Source organism: Arvicola amphibius, chromosome 1, assembly GCF_903992535.2.
Source record: "Arvicola amphibius chromosome 1, mArvAmp1.2, whole genome shotgun sequence".
In the NCBI taxonomy this organism is placed as follows: Eukaryota; Metazoa; Chordata; class Mammalia; order Rodentia; family Cricetidae; genus Arvicola; species Arvicola amphibius.
In genome coordinates, this window is record NC_052047.1 from 156,339,837 (window position 1) to 156,358,919 (window position 19,083).

At 36.1% G+C, this 19,083-nt stretch overlaps 1 protein-coding gene across 12 annotated transcripts in view; it reads right to left on the bottom strand.

The window, feature by feature from the left end:
- The window catches only part of Tle4 (TLE family member 4, transcriptional corepressor), a 133,252-nt gene that overhangs the window by 57,240 nt on the left and 56,929 nt on the right, over window positions 1–19,083 (bottom strand). For 9 of the 12 annotated variants that reach the window (XM_038328838.1, XM_038328829.1, XM_038328807.1 and 6 more), the window contains 2 exons: window positions 3,623–3,827; window positions 1,620–1,636 (listed from right to left, as the gene is read on the bottom strand). In XM_038328838.1, coding sequence (XP_038184766.1) covers window positions 1,620–1,636; window positions 3,623–3,827 — 222 coding nt within the window. The remainder of the gene's footprint in view (window positions 1–1,619; window positions 1,637–3,622; window positions 3,828–19,083) is intronic. The other 3 variants (XM_038328814.1, XM_038328850.1, XM_038328864.1) reach the window with 1 other exon arrangement.

Consider the following 19,083-nt stretch of genomic DNA (forward strand, 5'->3'; position numbering starts at 1 on the left):
CAGGTATGGATTTGTAACTGTCATTCATAATAAACCAGAGCAAAACCATCAATTTATTTTCTTGGTACTTGCCCTGCCTTCTGACTATTCTGACACTTCCAAGCTCACTCTGAAAGATTATAGATGGTTTAAAAATATACCCTACGGTTTCTTATATGAGGGAATATAAAATGTAACTGGCATAAAGTGTACAGTGATGTATAAATATTTTCACAATGTTCTGTGAGTGGGGCTGGAGAGGAGTCTTATGTCTATTTGACTGCCCGAGGGTATGTATTCATCATGAGTAGTTAGGGAATGTTTACAGTATAGTCTTAGACAGGCTTCCTGAGAACTCCTGTCAGCCAATCCTGACCACCTTATTCACTTATTACTTCTAAAGTACATGTAGATACACTCTAAGTTTTCTAATGTGGGAACCGATGTGAATAGTATACATAGACTTAACAACTGCAAATACATAATTAAAATTTTATATGTACATTTCTAGTTGTTGACAGCTGTTTGTGGCTGCAGGTTCCCTGTCAAATTCAAAGATTCTTGAAGGGTAAAATGGATATATTCAATACTGAATTTCCATTATTTAAGGGTTCTAAATACAATTTTAATTTAAGAAAGAGTAAAGTACTATTCATAGTGAAAGCAAAGAATTGTGTCTGGGAAAAACTTCAGTTTTGGATATAGTTGACAAAAACTGCAGAGGGTCTAATTAACCTATGGCCACAACACTTAATTATTTAAAACTCTAAAAGACAAAATGACAGCATTCATACTCTGGACTAGTGTTTCATTACGGGGTTACCTTGCAATGGGTAAGTAATAAAATGTCATGCGCTATGCAATTGGGCATACACATGGCATATTGCTACTGTACATGAACCAAAGGTAATGGAAGCACTTTCATAGTTTTTTTCAATTCCTACAAGACAGCTTGTGTTTATGTTTGCATACTATGAAATTTAAATGCTCTTAGCCTATCTCTTTCTGGTGTCACGTAAGACAAGCATACACAAACCATCAGGCCCTAAATGCTTTTTGTCCTTCTCCACAACTTGCATGTAAAGAGAAGGCAGATAATCTTCAGAGAATTACTTGTCACACTACAAACCTAAGTATTACAAAGAGAAAATACAATGTCTCTGGTGAACAGAAATATTCTTATGGACAGTTTGTTTCTTCCTTCAGGTTGCACATGAATCTAGGGCCTCACACATACCAAATACAACTCTCCCACTGAGTTACACATCCAGGCCAAACAGATGTTTGATGCTTTAATGAAGAAATTTGTAGGTAGAATTTTTTTCTAAGGTAAGTATGTATTTCTTATTAATTAATAGATTTATCTTATTGCATTATCTTAAAGTAGTTTTTAAAAAACATAGTAAGAAATATTAATACAAACAATGTTTTCTAGTTCATGACTCAACCTTGTTCTACAAATCTAATCCTCAGAAAAATGCGACCATTGTTTAAAAAGATCAACCACACACGTAAGATGAACACAATTTGGCAAATGCCATCCATATTACTCTCTAAATCCCAAAGAATTCATTATTAGATAGATTCCCATCACTTAGAATCTTTTTAAACTATTCTTGTGTCTGAATTTTGAGTCCTACCTTGATGGAGTCTCTGTCTGTAGGCAAAACAGCAGCAAGACAAGCATGCAAGAGTGGGAAGAAAAGAAGAAAAGTGCTTGTTAGTTTACATAAAATCATAAAGTTATCAAACCTGACCCTGCTAAATAGTAAATTGAACAGATGTCAACTTTGCTGTAAAGTTAATTATTAATAATATCCTAACAAGATTCACAAAGCACTGGTTCACCTTTGACATGATTTCAAATGAACCAAAGTTAGCCATTCTTATTTGTGTACCTTATTGACTTTTCCACTTATGAAAGAGTTTATAATCATGAGTCAACTCTACCATGGTATTAAGATAACTCTAGAGCAAATATTACATTACTTCTAGCATCAGAAAAGGTAAATTTATGCTGATGGAATACAGACAATTTGCCCCTAACTGTAACTCTGGTAATAATACTGAACTAGCAGTAGATGACCTTCTTTTTTATTATAAGCCATACCCTTTCAAACAAATAAACCATCCCTGTGCTAAATAAATTACCCTAAAGAAATGGTGGAAGACATTTTTTTTACCTTAGTGGCTATTAAAAATTATCAGTTTAAGTGTAATTGGACTATTTCATTGCAACCATTGGCTCCCCAATAATGACACAGAGACTTATTAATCATGAAAGTTCAGCCGATAGCTTAGACTTGTTTTCTAACTAGCCCTTATAAATTAAATTAACCCATTTATATTAATTTACTTCCTCATCTCCATAATTCCCATTCTGTTTGCTCTGTGTCTCCTGGTATCTGTGCCTTCTTCTTCACAGGATACTCTCTGCCCCCAAAATCCTACCTATTGGCCATTCAGGTTTTTATTAAACCAAATAGAGTGACACAGCTTCACAGTGTACAAAAGAATATTCCACAACTTTTAACATAGATGGACTTTTCTTTTGGCTGCCAGCTCACTCTCTTTCTGTCTGTCTCTGTCTCTCTCTCACGCACACAAACCATGACACTGAGATTTATATTAATTATAAAAGCTTGGTCTTAGCTTAGGCTTGTTCCTAACAAGTTCTTATAACTTAAATTGACCCATATTTTTAAGACTATGTTCTTTTATGTGGCTCAGTTACCTTTGCTCTATGTTCTCCATCCTGCTTCCTCTCTGCCTGGCTATTGACTCTGCCTTTCTTCTTCCCAGAGTCCTCTCTGCTGCTGGAAGTTCCACCTAACCTCTTCCTGCCTAGCTATTGATCATTCAGCTCTTTATTAAAGCAATCAGAAGGTGCCTTGGCAAAGATACATCTTTACAGTATACACAAATATTCTGCAACAAGTAAGCAGTGTATAAACATACAGGAATATTACTAAAATGCCCCTTTACCATCACTTTCCTTAAAGGAGAAAGAAGGCACAACTTGAGAGAATATAACTGAACTACTGATTTGTTAATCTCATGCTTTTGAATAGCAAAAGAGGTATTTAAAACAACAGAATCTGTCAATTTGAATAGTATCATCTCAGTAAGATAACTGGAATCTTTCTTAGTATGCTCTGAAGGTTGATGTAATTTACAAATAACAATTAAATTGGTCAAATATCAAATAACCCTTTCAGTTTTCCTCTCAAACAATCTGGTCTAAGCTGATTATCAATGCTTAAGTCATTTAAAACAGGAATTTACTACTAATTTAGATTTAGGAAGCAAGGGATCAAAGGCAATGATCTGGAGAGCTGGAAATTTAGCTCAGTGGTAGACCTAGCCTAGCATATATAAGGTTCCTCGGTTCCATCCCCAGAAGAGCTAGAGTAGGAATAGGGGAATGCGGCAGCAAAATCTGGAAACAGTTCTTTGCCTTCTGAGCAATATACTAAGGTATCACGTGGCAAATGACTACTTCTAATAATTAATCTGCCTTCTGATGGAAATCCTTTTATTTAGACACTGGCAAAATGAAAATCAGAGACAGAATCAAAAATGGCATCTGGAATCTCTCCTAGAAGGTAGACAATACCACACTAATATCCAAATGATCACTTACCTCTTTGGTGATCATTGTCATGGTGCTTTTTCTCATCCTTAATTGGGAGGTGAGATTGACCTCCTAGTGCACTGGAGAGGGCTAGAAGTCCTGCACTGCTACCAATGGGTGGAATGGCTGGGGGCTGAAGCCCTGAAGGGTGTGGTGTCAGAGGCACAGGCAGACCATGTCCATGTGATAAATGCTGAGCCTGGAGTTGTTGCTGCTGTGAAAAATTAGCCACAGATATTGAATTTGTCCCCACAAGGAAAACGGAAGGTACGAATAGATAATGAAAACAATGCTGCACTCAAGGAAGAGTTACCCTCATGTATCTTTTTTAACATCAGGGGAGGTAGAAGAGGAGATATATAATTGATGTGTTACTTCCAAAATCTGGTTTTTTTCCTTAACACATGTAAACAACCTAAGTTTTTAAAATGACAAAACGGGCCAATAAACTTTCAAAAGATAAGTGTTATTTAACAAAAACTCTATTATCTTGTTCTAGTACGAAAGGCCAGCTATCATGTATTTCTAATCAAAATGTATATGTGAATAACTGTTAAAGCAGTCATGTTGAGTAAGAAAAACTGAAAATCGAGAAAATTAGTGCTAAACAGTTGTCCCAGAACCACTGCACAGCATGCAGGGAGAGTTAATTTGAAAGAGAAAACCTGAATTAACAACCCAGAAAAGGAAGCTGGTTGCAGCCGCAGTTTTTTAAGCCCTTTAAGTGTCCTCAGTGGCACTTGAGCAAATTACTAAAGAAATCCAATGTAGCAAGGCTTGGGTTCTCCTGTAGGCTTGCTCAATAATGCTGAAATAATTGGGCACTCTGTGCACGTTTAGTGATGCTCGAATGAAAAGCTAGAGGCCTGCCCTTGTACTCTTCTCTAGCAGCTGACTTTGTGTTGTGACAGGTTTATTTGAGTGGGACCGTGATGCATGCACCAGTAACTACGCTGACAAGAGTTTAAAGTCATTTTTACCAGCACACTGGCAACACATAGAGAAAGCCCTTAAGAGGTTGAGATGGGAGTGCTTGACCTCAGCAGAGACTGAGTCAAGCCTGTCTACAGGAACTACTGTGGGCAGGTTTGCTGCCTCTGCTGAATGGGGAAGAGGAGGATGCTGAGTTAAATACACCCTGCAATAGGACACTCTTCAACTCAAACCCAGCTAACAAAATTCTATCAGAACAATTGCTGGGCAATTCTGAGACTAACATATGTAGTTACTAAATATCAATTATTGCCTTAAATAAGTCACCTTTTAGGTCAAATCTATAATAGCCAAAGAATCCTATAATTTTCTTTCTTAGGAAGATTTGACAAAATTGTTTTCAAATATGAGATTACTTTCTAAAAAGAAACTTGAAATGGCTTTTTAAAGTATTTTGAAAAAAAAGGTGATTTTTCCCCCTCTTTAAGTTACTTTCTCTTTCTTCTTCCTCTCCTGTGTGCCTTCCTGTATGTGATTATCAGCTCTTTTCTCCTGCTGACCTGAATCTACCTTCTGGCTTCACGTATTCACCATAAAGCAAGCAAAGTTGAAACAACTAAGGAGAGTATGCACACACATAAAAAGGAAACGTTGGAACACTCTCAGATGCTCCAAAAACTTAACCTCATACTCATACTGTATGTAAGAGCTTTTCCTAAATACAGTTTTTAAATGAGATGTTTCCTCCCTGCAAGTATGAACTTCATTGGTTGTTCAATGCAGTTATCAGCCTTGAAAGCATACATACATGAACAAAAAAAATGGACCCAGTAAATTTGTGCACATGTGCAATATGTGCATGTATGTATATACATGTACATGAAATAAGAACTTGCTGAGTTTTATATACATGTGCACCCATATGCAAACATTTATGCACATACATACATACACATGTAGGTGTAACAACAATAATAAGAGGCCACCAACTTGAAAAAGAAGAGGCATGGGAGGGGTTCAAGGGAAGGTAGTTGGGAGGGGCTGGAAGGATGGGGAAAAGGGATGATATAATTCTATTTCAATTAAAAGTATATAAAAAATTAAGTGGTTCCTCATTTGAGTGACCAAAATCATATTCACAATTCTTTATATACTGCTACTTAGTTGTGAACGAAAGTATACATGCAAAATTATATTTTCTAAATATGTAGAAAATTAGATACATGATGAATACAGGAATTTAAGTAAATACAAAGTCAAATTTACTTTAAAATCTAGTTCAATTTATTGACAAACTGTTCCAATTCTCCTTTTCCTCTAAATTTCAATAATATTTTATAAGTACAGGTTGGGTCTATGGCTGTTTATACTTCTGAGCTCAACTGACAAGCAGCTACAAGCTCCTCAGTATGCGACTCTTTTTTACTGCAGTCATACGACACCAAAGCTGCAGACACAGAAGCATTCACACATATCTGATACACTGAAGAATATTCAAGTCATTATACATGGTAAAAAGAAAATCTCAGACTAATTGAACACCTTCAGTGATTTCAGTGTTTTGTTCTTCCCTCTTGGAAGATAACAGGTTTAAAAAGAAAAAAAAAGGCATTAACTGACTTATTTTTCCATTCAACCAGGTAGAAAATATGTACCAGTCTATCTGCTATACATGAGAGCTTCAGTAAGCTTCTTGGGTACCCATTTTGGTCTACTCTCCTTCAGATAGGCTCAAACAGGAGCCTTATCTCCCATTTTTCTTTCATGTGTACCTTCAAGGAAGAAGATTTACTCTAATAAAGGGAGGGCGTGTGCGCGCGCACACACACACACACACACACACACCTGATACTACTCTAATAAAATGCCTCTTTGAAAGCTATTCCATGGTTTTTAAAATAATACCCTCCCTAGATAAAAACAGCTCAAATTTCTTAGCATTCAAGATCTTCCATAAAACTAGTATCACTTTGACAATACACTACTGTACAACATCCAGGAAACTTTACCTGAAATACTCGTCAATTGAATGAGTATGTAATTATTACTAGCCATCATCAATACACATATACACTCAATAATTTGTCTCTGTATATTTAAATTCTCTTCATCCTATTCTAATGTCCTTGTGAAGGGATGCCTCCCCTGATTACATTCAATCACTCTGATTCAAAGTACTATAGCACTGCTTCTGAATTCTGATGGCACTTGAGGACAAATTATTATAATAATACTTAATAACCCAAGAAAATAAAAATAATTTGTATACAGATAACTAGATATAGTTGCATATGCTAACATTTGCCATAACTTTATAAATAGAGCTATTTCATTTAAAATCTCATAGTACTATATATTTCTTCTTAGTATGTTCAAACAGATATGAACTAAAGCCAGTACCATCTTACGAGTAGATTAATCTTGGCTTTATTTTTTCCTAATGACCCAAATTTCAAAATATAAAATACAGTCAAAAGAAATTTAAGTTAGCTTTTTCTATTATATTCTTCATTTGCAATAATTTAAAAATAAGCAAATTTCATACAATAGTAAGGAAGCTTAAAAGCTTAGTGCCTCTTCACAGGCAAACTATGAACTTACTTTTATTGTTGGGCTTTTAGACATTTTAAATGTCTAAAAGAGAGGTACCACAAAGATTTCCTTAAAATAATGAAGTTAAGATACCCAGTCATATGACTGTACATCTAAATTTTTTTTGTTTCTACTGAATATATGGAATACCCATTTACTCTCTGCCTAGTTTCCACAAATGCTAACATCATATGCAATATTTAACAAAATCTATGAAACTAAGAAAATTAAAATCAGGACATCACTGTTATCCAAACTACCAACCATATTCAGATATCACTGTTTACCCCACACCAATGCACCTTCTCTGTTCCAGAATTGAAACTATGGTATCCTATTCACATTTAAAGAGGTTTTCAGTTTTCACTTATTTAAAAAGCCTTTAAAGAATTTAGGAATAGTAACAACAAATGATGGTCATATGTTGAATAGCATATAGTTTGAATAGGTTTAAAGGAGAAAAGAAAATGAAAAAGGCTCCCATAAACTCATGTCACAAGCCACATATTCTTATAAAGTGCCTACATAATAAAAAAGATATTCATCATGGTGTTCTCTACAATTTTATTTATTTTTATTTATTTATTTATTTATTTATTTTTTTTGGTTTTTCGAGACAGGGTTTCTCTGTGGCTTTGGAGCCTGTCCTGGAACTAGCTCTTGTAGACCAGGCTGGTCTCGAACTCACAGAGATCCGCCTGCCTCTGCCTCCCGAGTGCTGGGATTAAAGGCGTGCGCCACCACCGCCCGGCTTTATTAAGTATTTTTAAAACATAAAATTACACATATAATGCTATTTAGCATGTCACCAAAAAGTAACTTTCAGATATTGTAATATTACAGTTGATTTTCACAGTTGATGTTTATAGCAATAAAACAGGCTCCTTTTTTGTCTTTAGTGGCTATTTTCTACATTTGTTTCTAAGTTCTTACCTTGGGAACTATCTTAGAACTAGAGCTAGCATTAGACACCATCTTCTTTAAATAAAATTCATTAAGCCAACAATGGTTAAACTTAACTCCCAACACTTTCATTTAAAAATGATTTTAATGGATTAAGTATCAAATGACATTAAGTTACATTAAAAAATAATTTGTATTATGCTTCCTTCCCAACAAAGCAGAATCCATGGCAAGGAGTAGACTTCCCTGAGTACAAACTTGCAACACTGTGAGTCCTCGACTTCTCATGTCTGCTTTCTGAAAACTACTAACCTGTAAAGGTTTCCTACTTTATCCTCTCATAGAATAGATGAAATCCTCTAAAAACACCAGAGGATGGTCTTTATATGCATATACAGAATACTGACATAGATTTGTTAGTTTAGTAAAATAAATCAAGATAAACTACCACCCTGGATAATACAAACCAGCAAGCTAAAGGGAGAACACACACACACACACACACACACACACACACACGTCAACTTTAGAAGAATTAACCCCCCGAATCAATATAAAAACTAAAGAGAAGGGCATGAACTGTAGGAACAATTTAACGATCAACCTATTCTTCACCATAAAGCCAAGAGACAAAAGATATCTTAGAAAAGTTATTTCCACTGATAATTTTTGTCAGGCAATACCTTTATTTGTATGTCTTATTTCACTAAAATATAATTAAAACATAAATAAGGACATGAAAAGGGGGGATTGTTTGGGAGGTGGAAGGGGATAAAAGGGGCTAATGGGGCAGACTATGATTAAGGAAGGGTGTGTGTGTGTGTGTGTGTGTGTGTGTGTGTGTGTGTGTGTGTAGCTATAAAAGAGTAAATCATCTCAACAATAAAACATAAATTACTTCTGCTTCCCTCCTAATGTGCTATTCAAGGAAATAAACATTAAAACGCAGCAAAGTTTAAATTCAAGGCAAGCAAATACTCCATCCAGATAATTTAATTCTGAAACAAAACCAAAAACCAACCAGTAATCATGACTGAAGAGACATAGCAGCAAGGTGGCCGACACACCTTAATTCTGTTCACTGCATTTTACTAGCCATTCCTTAACAAATAATTATTTATTTACAAACTCAAGGTTGGAACAAAGGGCAGAAATCGATTTTACAAGGAATATCTTTTGAAATGTCTACTAGTAAAAAGGAAAATTTCCTTTTAATGAAAGGTTCCCAAAACTTGATGCCCAGGGCCTGACTAATAACAAATCGGAGCTGACAAGGGTAGAACAGCTGCCACTGGAATTCTGCCCACCCCCAACCCAGCCAGGTTTCCTTGCTTATGACTCTACCCTTCATGTCTACTAAATTCTCAAAAGTGAAGTTCTCAAACACCATGCACCTTCATTAGAAACAACAGATTCCTGACAACAATGAGCACACTTAGTGGCCATAATTTTGTCTCCACCCTTCACCCCACTAGCTATCATGGGTCTTAAAAAAAAAGCAAGAAATCTATCTAGACAAATAGTATTAGAACAATAAGACAGCTATAAAGGCTTATAAGGAATTGCTATTCTTTTGTTTGTTTGTTTGTTTTTAATACTCACAAGTCCTTCCTTCGTAACCTGAAAAACAAGTGGAAATATAGACATTCAAGTGTCAACGACTAGAGAATGGCTCCCAGCCTCTCAAAGCCAGAGTCCACTGGCTATGAAGCACACAAGCATCCTTCTACCTACCAGCCAGTCACAGGGTGTGTTCTCATTCAGCTGGAAGAAACTATACCAAGAAAGAAAAAAAAAAAAAAAGGCCAAGTAGACCTTAAGGAGACAGAAAAAGGTACCATGCTATGAAATGGAACACTTAGGACAAAGGGAATATAAGTGCTATCAGGCTTGTAAAAATACTGTTTAAATACAGAAATCACTGTTAATCCCATGTCCCAACTATGGGGTTGGGCAGAGCCTAAGAAACAAAGTCCTGGACAACATTCAAGAAGCATAAAAAAGAAGTGGAACCAGAGCCAGTCAGCTACAATCCTCACCATCTATGAGCAAGAAATAGCCACTTAATGTTTCCAAGCATGTTTCTTACAACATCTACTTCCCAAAGTGGCTGTGTGTATTATAATACACCTTCTTTTGTTATTGGAAAAGGGTACCTACCCCCTTCTCATAACACACACACAAAAGAAGGGATAGTACATTAGTCACTTTTATATTGCTATGATTAGGACCACCACAGGAGGGAAGCTCTTTTTTTAAAGGATATTAATTTAAAATGAAATTACTTCTTTATTTTGAATTAATTCAGAACACATAATGAAATTATGGGGTACAAAGTTGTGAGAAAACAGGTTATTTGGTGTCCAGAATTACTCCATAGATTATGTAGCCTCCCTATAATGTGATAACTAGAAATATATAACATCACTTGTAGTATTTCTACTTAAAAATAAAACAAAAACCCAACTCTAATCTTGAAAAAAAATTAGAAACAACCAAACAAATTCAGAATATCGACGTTTCCACAAGGCTAGTCTAAAATCTTTAAAATGCAAACAAAATACACAGCAAAGTAATGTGAGGACTATTTCAGAGTCAAGAAAAATGAAGAGATACGGGGAAAAAAGATTATATATGAACACTGAATTGGAAACACTAGAAAGAAAAAAGTGCTAACAAAAGTACTAAAATACATCTACATCTGGACAAATATGATGACTCTCATACTGGACAAAGGAATATTTTAACAGCATTATTCCAACACCACAAAACATCCTTGTCCACAGAATACTGTGGGACAATGGTTTTGTTCCCTGTAAAGATTTGTCACTTGTATTGGATTAATAAAATGTTGATTGACCAGTAGCCAGACAGGTAGTATATATAGGTGGGGTGACCAGAGTAGGAGAATTCCAGGAAGAGGAAAGGCTCAGTCTGCAGTTGTCACCCAGACATAGAGAAAGTAAAATGAGAATACCTCACTGAAAAAAGGTACCAAGCCATGTGGCTGACACAGACAAGAAATATGGTTTAATATGTAAGAGTTAGTAATAAGAAGCCTGAGCTAATAGGTCAATTAGTTTATAATTCACATAGGCCTCTGTGTGTTGGTACATAACGGCTGCAGAACTGGGCAGAACAGAAACCTTTGCCAATAACATTAGACACATATTTAAGTATTAATGGTGAAATACCATGACTGTCTCACTTTCAAGATGGTCAATACTTAAGTACATGTGTGCATGTACACAAGTGACAAAGCATTACCTGGTACATTTCCTCATGAGCATCTGGTGGTTGTTCTATTATTCAAATTCCCTCAGCTGTGGGGCACAAGGGACAAAGGTATGTTCTGCCTACCATATAAAGGTTTTATAACCAATAAACACCTTGGCAGAAGCTAAAGATTAAACCAATCGAAGAAGGAAGAATAAAAAGAACAAGGAAGAAACTTTTTCAAGCTAGGCATTGCTGATGGGAACCCCTACAGAAGAAAGGCATGTATGTAGAACAAAGCTCTACAACAACATTTCATACTAGCCCTGGAGGTGAAAGAATGGAAGAGGGTTATTTTTGTGTGTTGTGCACACATGCATATATATTTTATACATATAGATATGATAAATCTTTAAAGTATTCAGGTATAGATCTCATGTCAGGAATAAGCATTATATATACATATATATGAAAAAGCACATATATGCTTAACCTATGCTAAAAAATTATGTTAAATTATGTTAAACAAATACTATGGATAATACACTATGTTTTCTCTTATATATCTTTAATAAAATCCTAACAGAAAGACTGATAACAGGCACTATATTAAATTCACATATCTTATATATGTATTTGTGCATACATCTGTCAACTGCTTATGTTTGAGTCGAAGGACATTTATAGGAGTTAGTTCTCTCCTACCATGTAGGCCACCAGGATTGAACTCAGATCACTGGGCTAGCTAGAAAGCGTCTTTACTTGATGAGCCATCACTCCAGCTCTGGTTCTGGTGTTTTGTTTGTCTGGTTTTGATGTTTTTTGAGACGGGGTTTTTCTAGTATACAGCTCTGGATGCTTTAGAACTTACTATGTAGACCAGGCTGCCCCTGAACTCACAAAGCTTAGCCAGCCTATCTCCCAAGATTTAAGGTATACGCTACCACAGCTGGTTGTTAGTAGTTTTGCAACTGGTATGATCAGAATCATACTCCTATGCTGGTTATATAGTATAAATGATTTCCCCAGATGCTGGTTTGCCATCTTGTTTTCTCTTACTGTGTCTTCAGAAGAAATTGCCGTGTTTGCTTTAACTGAGAAATAAACACTAGTAATCTTCACTATCCTGAGTGAGATAACCCAGACCCAAAAATATGAATACGGTATGTACTCAATCATTAATAGATTCTAGCCATAAACAAAGAGCATTGATCCTATAGTTCATGATCCTAGAAGTTACCCCCAAAAAAACATATATAGATCCACCTGGAGATGGAAGCAGGCAAGATCGCCTGGCAAAAGTTGGGAGCATGGGGGCAAGGGTAAAAGGAAGGGAAAAGGAAGAGGGTGAGGGGAGAAGAGGAGAGTTGGGGAGAGCTTAGGTGAGTGGAATGGTTGAGATGGAGGAAGGATGATATGGGAGCAGGGAAGGAGATATTTTAATTGAGGGAGCCATTTTGGGGTTGGCAAGAGGCTTGGCTCTGGAGGGATTCCCAGGAGTCTATGGGAATGACTCCAGCTGGACCCTGGGCAGTAGAGGAGAGGGTACCTGAACTGGCCTTGTCCTATAGTCAGACTGATGACTATCTTGAATAGCACCATAGAACCTTCATCCGGCGATGGATGGAGACAAAGACCCACACAGGAGCACTGACTGAACTGAGCCCTCAAGGTCCAGTTGAAGAGTGGATGGAGGGAGAATATGAGCAAGGAAGTTAGGACCACAAGGGGCTCACCCTTTGAGACAGTGTGCCTGAGCTAATGGGAATTCACGAACTCCAGCTGGACTGGCAATGAATGAGCATGGGATCAAACTGGTCCCTCTGAATATGGTTGACAGTTGGGGCAGATTGAGGGGTCAATGACAATGGCCCTGGGATTTGTCTCTACTGCATGTACTGGCTTTTGGGGATCCTATTCTCTTTGGATGCATACCTTGCTCAGCCTGGATGTAGTGGGGAGGGCCTTGGACTTCCCACAGGGCAGGGTGACTTGCCCTCTCTTAGGACTGGAGGGGGTTGGAAGGAAAGTTGTGGGGGGGAGTGGGAGGGAAGTGGAAGGAGGGGAAGAAGTGGGAATTTTGATTGGTGTTATTTTTAAAGTAATAAAAAATAAAATAAATAAATAAATACTAAAAAAACCCGCTAGTAATCTTTTTCTCATAGTTTGAGCTGTCATTGACCTATTTAAGTAATTAGACAAAATAATGTGAGAATTTTTTGAAGTTTTGAAAGATTGTTTGCCTCTAGAATTGACTTCTACAGATCGAGAAATACAGGAATCAAACATCCATTTTCTCCAAAAGAACAATTTGCAACCCCTAGTACAAGCCGCTGGCATCCACTGTTCTCTCTGATCTGCTTACTCTTTCTGACATAAAAGCAGATCTCTGACTGAGCAGTTCAAATTTTTTTTATTTGTGTGAGTATTAGGCTGCACGTATAAATGTATACCATGAACAAAAGGAGACCAGAAAAGGGTGGAGGATCCCCTGGAACTGGAGTTACAGAAAGTGAGCTATGATGTAGGTACTGATAATCAAACTTAGGCTCTGCTCAAGAAAAACAAGTGCGTGCTCTTAACCATTACCCACTTCTCCAATCCCTATGTCTGACTAAGTACTTTAAATCTCAGAGTAAGGCTTCTTAAATGGGTCACAGGAAGCTCAAAGAAAAGGGAAAGGAGTAATAGCATTTGTTACTCAGTCAAAATGAAAAGCATATTATTCCTTAAATGACACCTTACAAAAAATGTGAAGTCAGAAACTAGGAACAGGAGTTTGTAACACACAACCAAGAGATGCTCATGGTTCATGGTATTGATACCAGTTAAAAACCAACCAGAATTTTGGATGAAAAATAAGCCTTACCTAAATATAGCCTTACAAGACTATTTTAAGATAAAACACAAAAGTATTTAATTTTTTTAAAGTTCACAATACTATGCACACAGAGAATAAATGAAAGCAACAAGAATGAACAGCACGAAACAGCTAGAAAGAATTCAGCAGCTCAAACCAAAACAGAGTGATGCTTGGATAAGGGCTATGGCAGCAAGTCAAAAAAGAAAAGAAAATTAAAAAGAGAGAGAGAGAGAAACTGAGATTTTTTTTAAGACAAAGACATGGTTATATGAGAAGGGTTTTTTTTGTTTTTTTGTTTTTTTTTTTTTTGGTTTTTCGAGACAGGGTTTCTCTGCAGCTTTAGAGCCTGTCCTGGAGCTAGCTCTTGTAGACCAGGCTGGTCTCGAACTCACAGAGATCCACCTGCCTCTGCCTCCCGAGTGCTGGGATTAAAGGTGTGCGCCACCACCGCCCTGCTATGAGAAGGGTTTTAAGGATAATTTAGGGAACTCACAATACCTTGTAAAATTGGGCCTCACTTAACCAGGCAGATCAAACCATTTCGATGGGCCAGAGAAAGAGAAAAGGAAATAGAATTTTGCCTTTTTTTTTTTAATTTGAAATACTATATATGAAATGAAGAGATAAAGAATAGCAAGAAATTAAAGACTAGACTAATCCTACAAGCCAAAGAAAACACTAATATCAGTGGATCTATGCACGGTATTTTCAATGCATATGTAAGCAGTTTTAAATGAGAACAACATCAAGCTATCTTTTAGTTTAGTCTGCTGTCTGTCCTATCTTTTCCTATGTAGTATATATCAAGAACATTGCATTGTATCTCTAAGTGATGCTACTTTGTTGGTAATCACTGGGTGGTTTGCCATTATCTAAATATGGTAGTGTTCTCTTAAGTGATCTCAAGCTACTGGATGTTCAGGTTGTTTCCACTATTTTATACTCAGTCACAAGGCATTAAACGCACACCCATAACAGTTAAGATAGTTACTCTTCAAGTTACAGAATAAAAACATAAATTAATAAGAAAAAAAGAAGACATTTTCTTCATTGAGGAGAAAAAGAGTATCTTTTGTTAAAAAGAAAATATACTTCTTTATATCTCATTAACTTGGATAGGTCATGTGCCCACTTATCTGTAAAGAAGTCTGACAAAGCATCTATAATGTTAGCCTTCATTGTAGAAATTGGAACCCATCTACAAGGGAGAACCATCATTTGTCTTTGCTCTTGATCATTTCAGCAACCTGTTAAGAAACCCTCCCCCCAAAAAACTTCCCAGTTTTCAATCTAAGTGACAACAAGCAACTTAAACTGAGGGTGTTTGTTCTATTTACCATCAATGATTTCTTCTCCTGGGTATGAAATTTGTACAGAGCTGTATCTACAAATTGCTTTGAGTAAACTCAGAAAAACTCTGGAAAAATTAAAAGAAAAAAAAGATCCTATGACTACCACCTTGCTTTCGCACCTAAGTGGCATAGCCTTGCTGCTCAGAACACAAATCTGGGCCAAAAAAGTTTCTCCCATTTTATGACTCCACCAAGAAAAAAAGTTAAGAAAAACAACAAACTTTTAAAAGGTCTCAAGTATAATTCATCTTTAATTTTTAAGAGGGTGAAGAGATAGCTCTAACTCCTTTTAGATCAACAATGTTTTTTAAATTTGAGTATACTCTACCTCAGAGTATTTGTTACTCATAAGCAATATATAGACACGAGACAAAAAATGGAGCACAGAAAAAGAATGAAGCTTACAATCAAACAAGGATATAACTTCAAGGAAGGACTATTAAAAACACAAGTCATTAAAATGTGAGTTCTAACTCGATCTCTCCCTGACTGGCCTCTTGTCCTCCCTCAGTCACCTCCTTCCTCAGTCCTTGTCAAGTGACTACAATTAGCTATCAGCAGTCCTTAATATATTGTCCCTTGTGTCTTTTAACTCTCCCTGGACAGTATTTAGCAACAAATTCATTGCAAACTTCTGATTATCAAGTTTTGAATAACAATTCTACAATGCCCCCTTAAAATTCTAGAGACATACATTCTGTACACATAAATCCCATAACATTTTACTGTTAATATTTGATTTTTATTGTTCTTGTTACAGAGTCCTATTCTTATAAGCACAGGTTCAAACATCATTTGCATTATGAGACTTTGTTTCTAAAGACAAGAAACCTTTGTCTTCTCATATTTATTAAAACTTTTGATTCTTATATGTAAGGGTAATGCCAGCAGACAAGAAGCAGCAAGGTATGAATCAAGATAATGCGACCAATCTATGAAAGAGATAGAAATCAGAGAATTCAGGCTAACCAATAGGTACATGCATCAGACACTCATTCCACTTTCCTCTCAGCACTGAGTCCTGAACAACTCTAATAGTGTATCTGAGGCTAAAGACAATATGCTCTCATTGTAAAAGAAGGGAGTATAGTCAGGAGAATGAAAAAGAATGAGAGCATTCTGACAAACTCAGTAGAAATAGAGATCTCATCTCTGACACTTCCTCGTTATAGAACCCCTTTTGGGAGTTAGTTCTTGATTCTAAATTGTGATTCATTATTGTAAAATAAATGAGATTATTTTTACATTGTGTTGATATAAAAATTAAACAAAACACATGCAAATGCTTAGAACAGTACTTGAAACAAAACGCATATCCAGTAAATATAGGTTCTTTTTATAGTCACGGTGAGGATAAAAGCCTAGAAACACGATAAATCTATAGAAATCACCAACACGAAAGGGAACCTAAATTTTAAAATGAAAATCTCATAATCATTAATATAGGGTTAGAAGGTTAAACTAGACAAATTAGTGGATATTAACTTCAGCCTTGAATGTTGTAGAAAAGAAAACCTAAATGACATTACTATGATCATATGATACTGGAATTTGTATATTTTCTATCAGTCTACATTTCCTCTCTACCTGGGCTCAATGCTAAAAAAAAAATCCAAACAACAGTTCAAACTATAGTACTTGCTTATACATTTACTAAACAATATTATGAGCTATTATATGTTTTTAATTTATTTTATAAACGTTTATTGAAACAATGAGCTACCCAATTTGGCACCATGGCTAGAAAGTGAACAAGAAGAGTGCCATACAGATCAATGCTAAGTGCTATGAAGAAATAAAGAGGCTAATGGCTCAGAGAATAGAGGGGATGACACACCCATAAAAAGAGTTGCCAGCCAGGCAGGCCCTTCCTGAGGCAGGCAATCTAAATGAACAGTTTGAAGAAAAACACTAAGCACTAAAGGAAAGCACTAAGCATCATCAAGACAAAAAGGGGGGGGGGGGTACTGTGGAGAGCAATGAGCTGCTACACAAACCTAGTCAAGAACATGCTTGACCAGTGCTGCTCAACAGCAGGTAAATGAAGCCTGGGGGTATGAGAAATCTATAGGGCATGTGAGAAATTCATATTATTTTCTTAAGTAAAAAGGCCAACCAGAAAATTTTAAACAAGAAAGCAATGAGATTTGAATTATGTTTTAGACAATGACTACTGAAGCTTCAGTCAGCAAATTAAAAAACCCAAAAATCACATCAGGAAGCAGCTGTAAAGGATCAGCTGAGAAAGTGTCTTGGACCAGGGACAAATGGAAAATGCACTGACTAAGGGCAGGAAAGTTAGGAATCACAATAGACAAGATCTTAAACAAAACGTTTTTACACTCATCAAGCAAAATAAAACTCACAAACATAACATAACAAAAATAAATAGGATCAAGAACCTAAACTGAAAAATTCTCAAAGAGTAAGTAGGAAAAACTATCTGTGATAGAATTGGGTGCATACTACTTAGAGACAAGAATAACGTAAAATCCACAGAAGAAAAAACAATTCTCAAACTAGAATTACCTCAATGTTTAAAGAAAAAAAGTGAGCACTTAAGCATAATAGCTCATGACTGTCATCTCAGCACTCAGAAAGCTGAGGCAGGAGGATGCATATTTGAGGCTAGTCTGGAATATCTAGTAAGATCTGTCTCAAAAAATGAACGAAAGTGTATCATCTTCAAAAGGCACAGTAAAATGAGAAGAGCTAAAAAAAATCAGCGAATATATGTGACAAATACATAAAATGTTTATCTAAAATATTAAAAGATGATCAAAACATAAATGACAAGGGGAAACAGTGAAGATTTTGTTCTTCCTTTTGAAGATATAGAGATAGTAAGTTACATACAAAGACAATGCCATTCATTTTTTATTCAAAACAAGACAGAAAAGCACAGCAAATACCACTAATTGAAAAGCTGTAATCCCAAGGGTTGGTGAAGATGAAGAGTGAGGCTCTCCAGGCCTTTAAAGCTGCAGAGCAGCAGGGCCACTGTGAAAACAGTGTAGAACTTACAATCTGAGACACACTCAGCAGATCATTTACTCAGAATTCTCACTGTTAGGTAATAATCCAGAAGAAATTCTGAAATTCGCTTTAAAAAATGTGGATGTGAATATTTCTTGTACTACTATTCTCAATCACTCAAAATTGAAAATAAGCCCTTCATCCTTTGAGATATGAATGAATAAACAAACTGGCCTTCACTAACCATGATTATCATCAGCAGTACATTGAACCTAGCTATTGACAAAGAAAACTACATGACCAAGTCTCGAAGGTCTTATGTTTAAAGAAGAGGCATTCAAAAGGCCATATAAAAACAAATCCATTTACAGTACATTCTCCAACAAGCTTCCAGAAAAAAACAACTTTAATCCAGAGGTACTGCAAGGAGGGAAACTGTCTATAGAAAAAGAGGGGGAGGGATGGAGAGTCTGCTCCTTCTCTGAGGTAGTAGCTCTACAACTATATTCATCTGTCAAAAGTCATACACCTGCACTACGTAGGACTACCTCCACAAATCTGAATTAAAATAGTATCAAACATCAGTGACAGGCATATTTCTGAATTCTTAATTTCAGGCATCTAAAACTGTATCT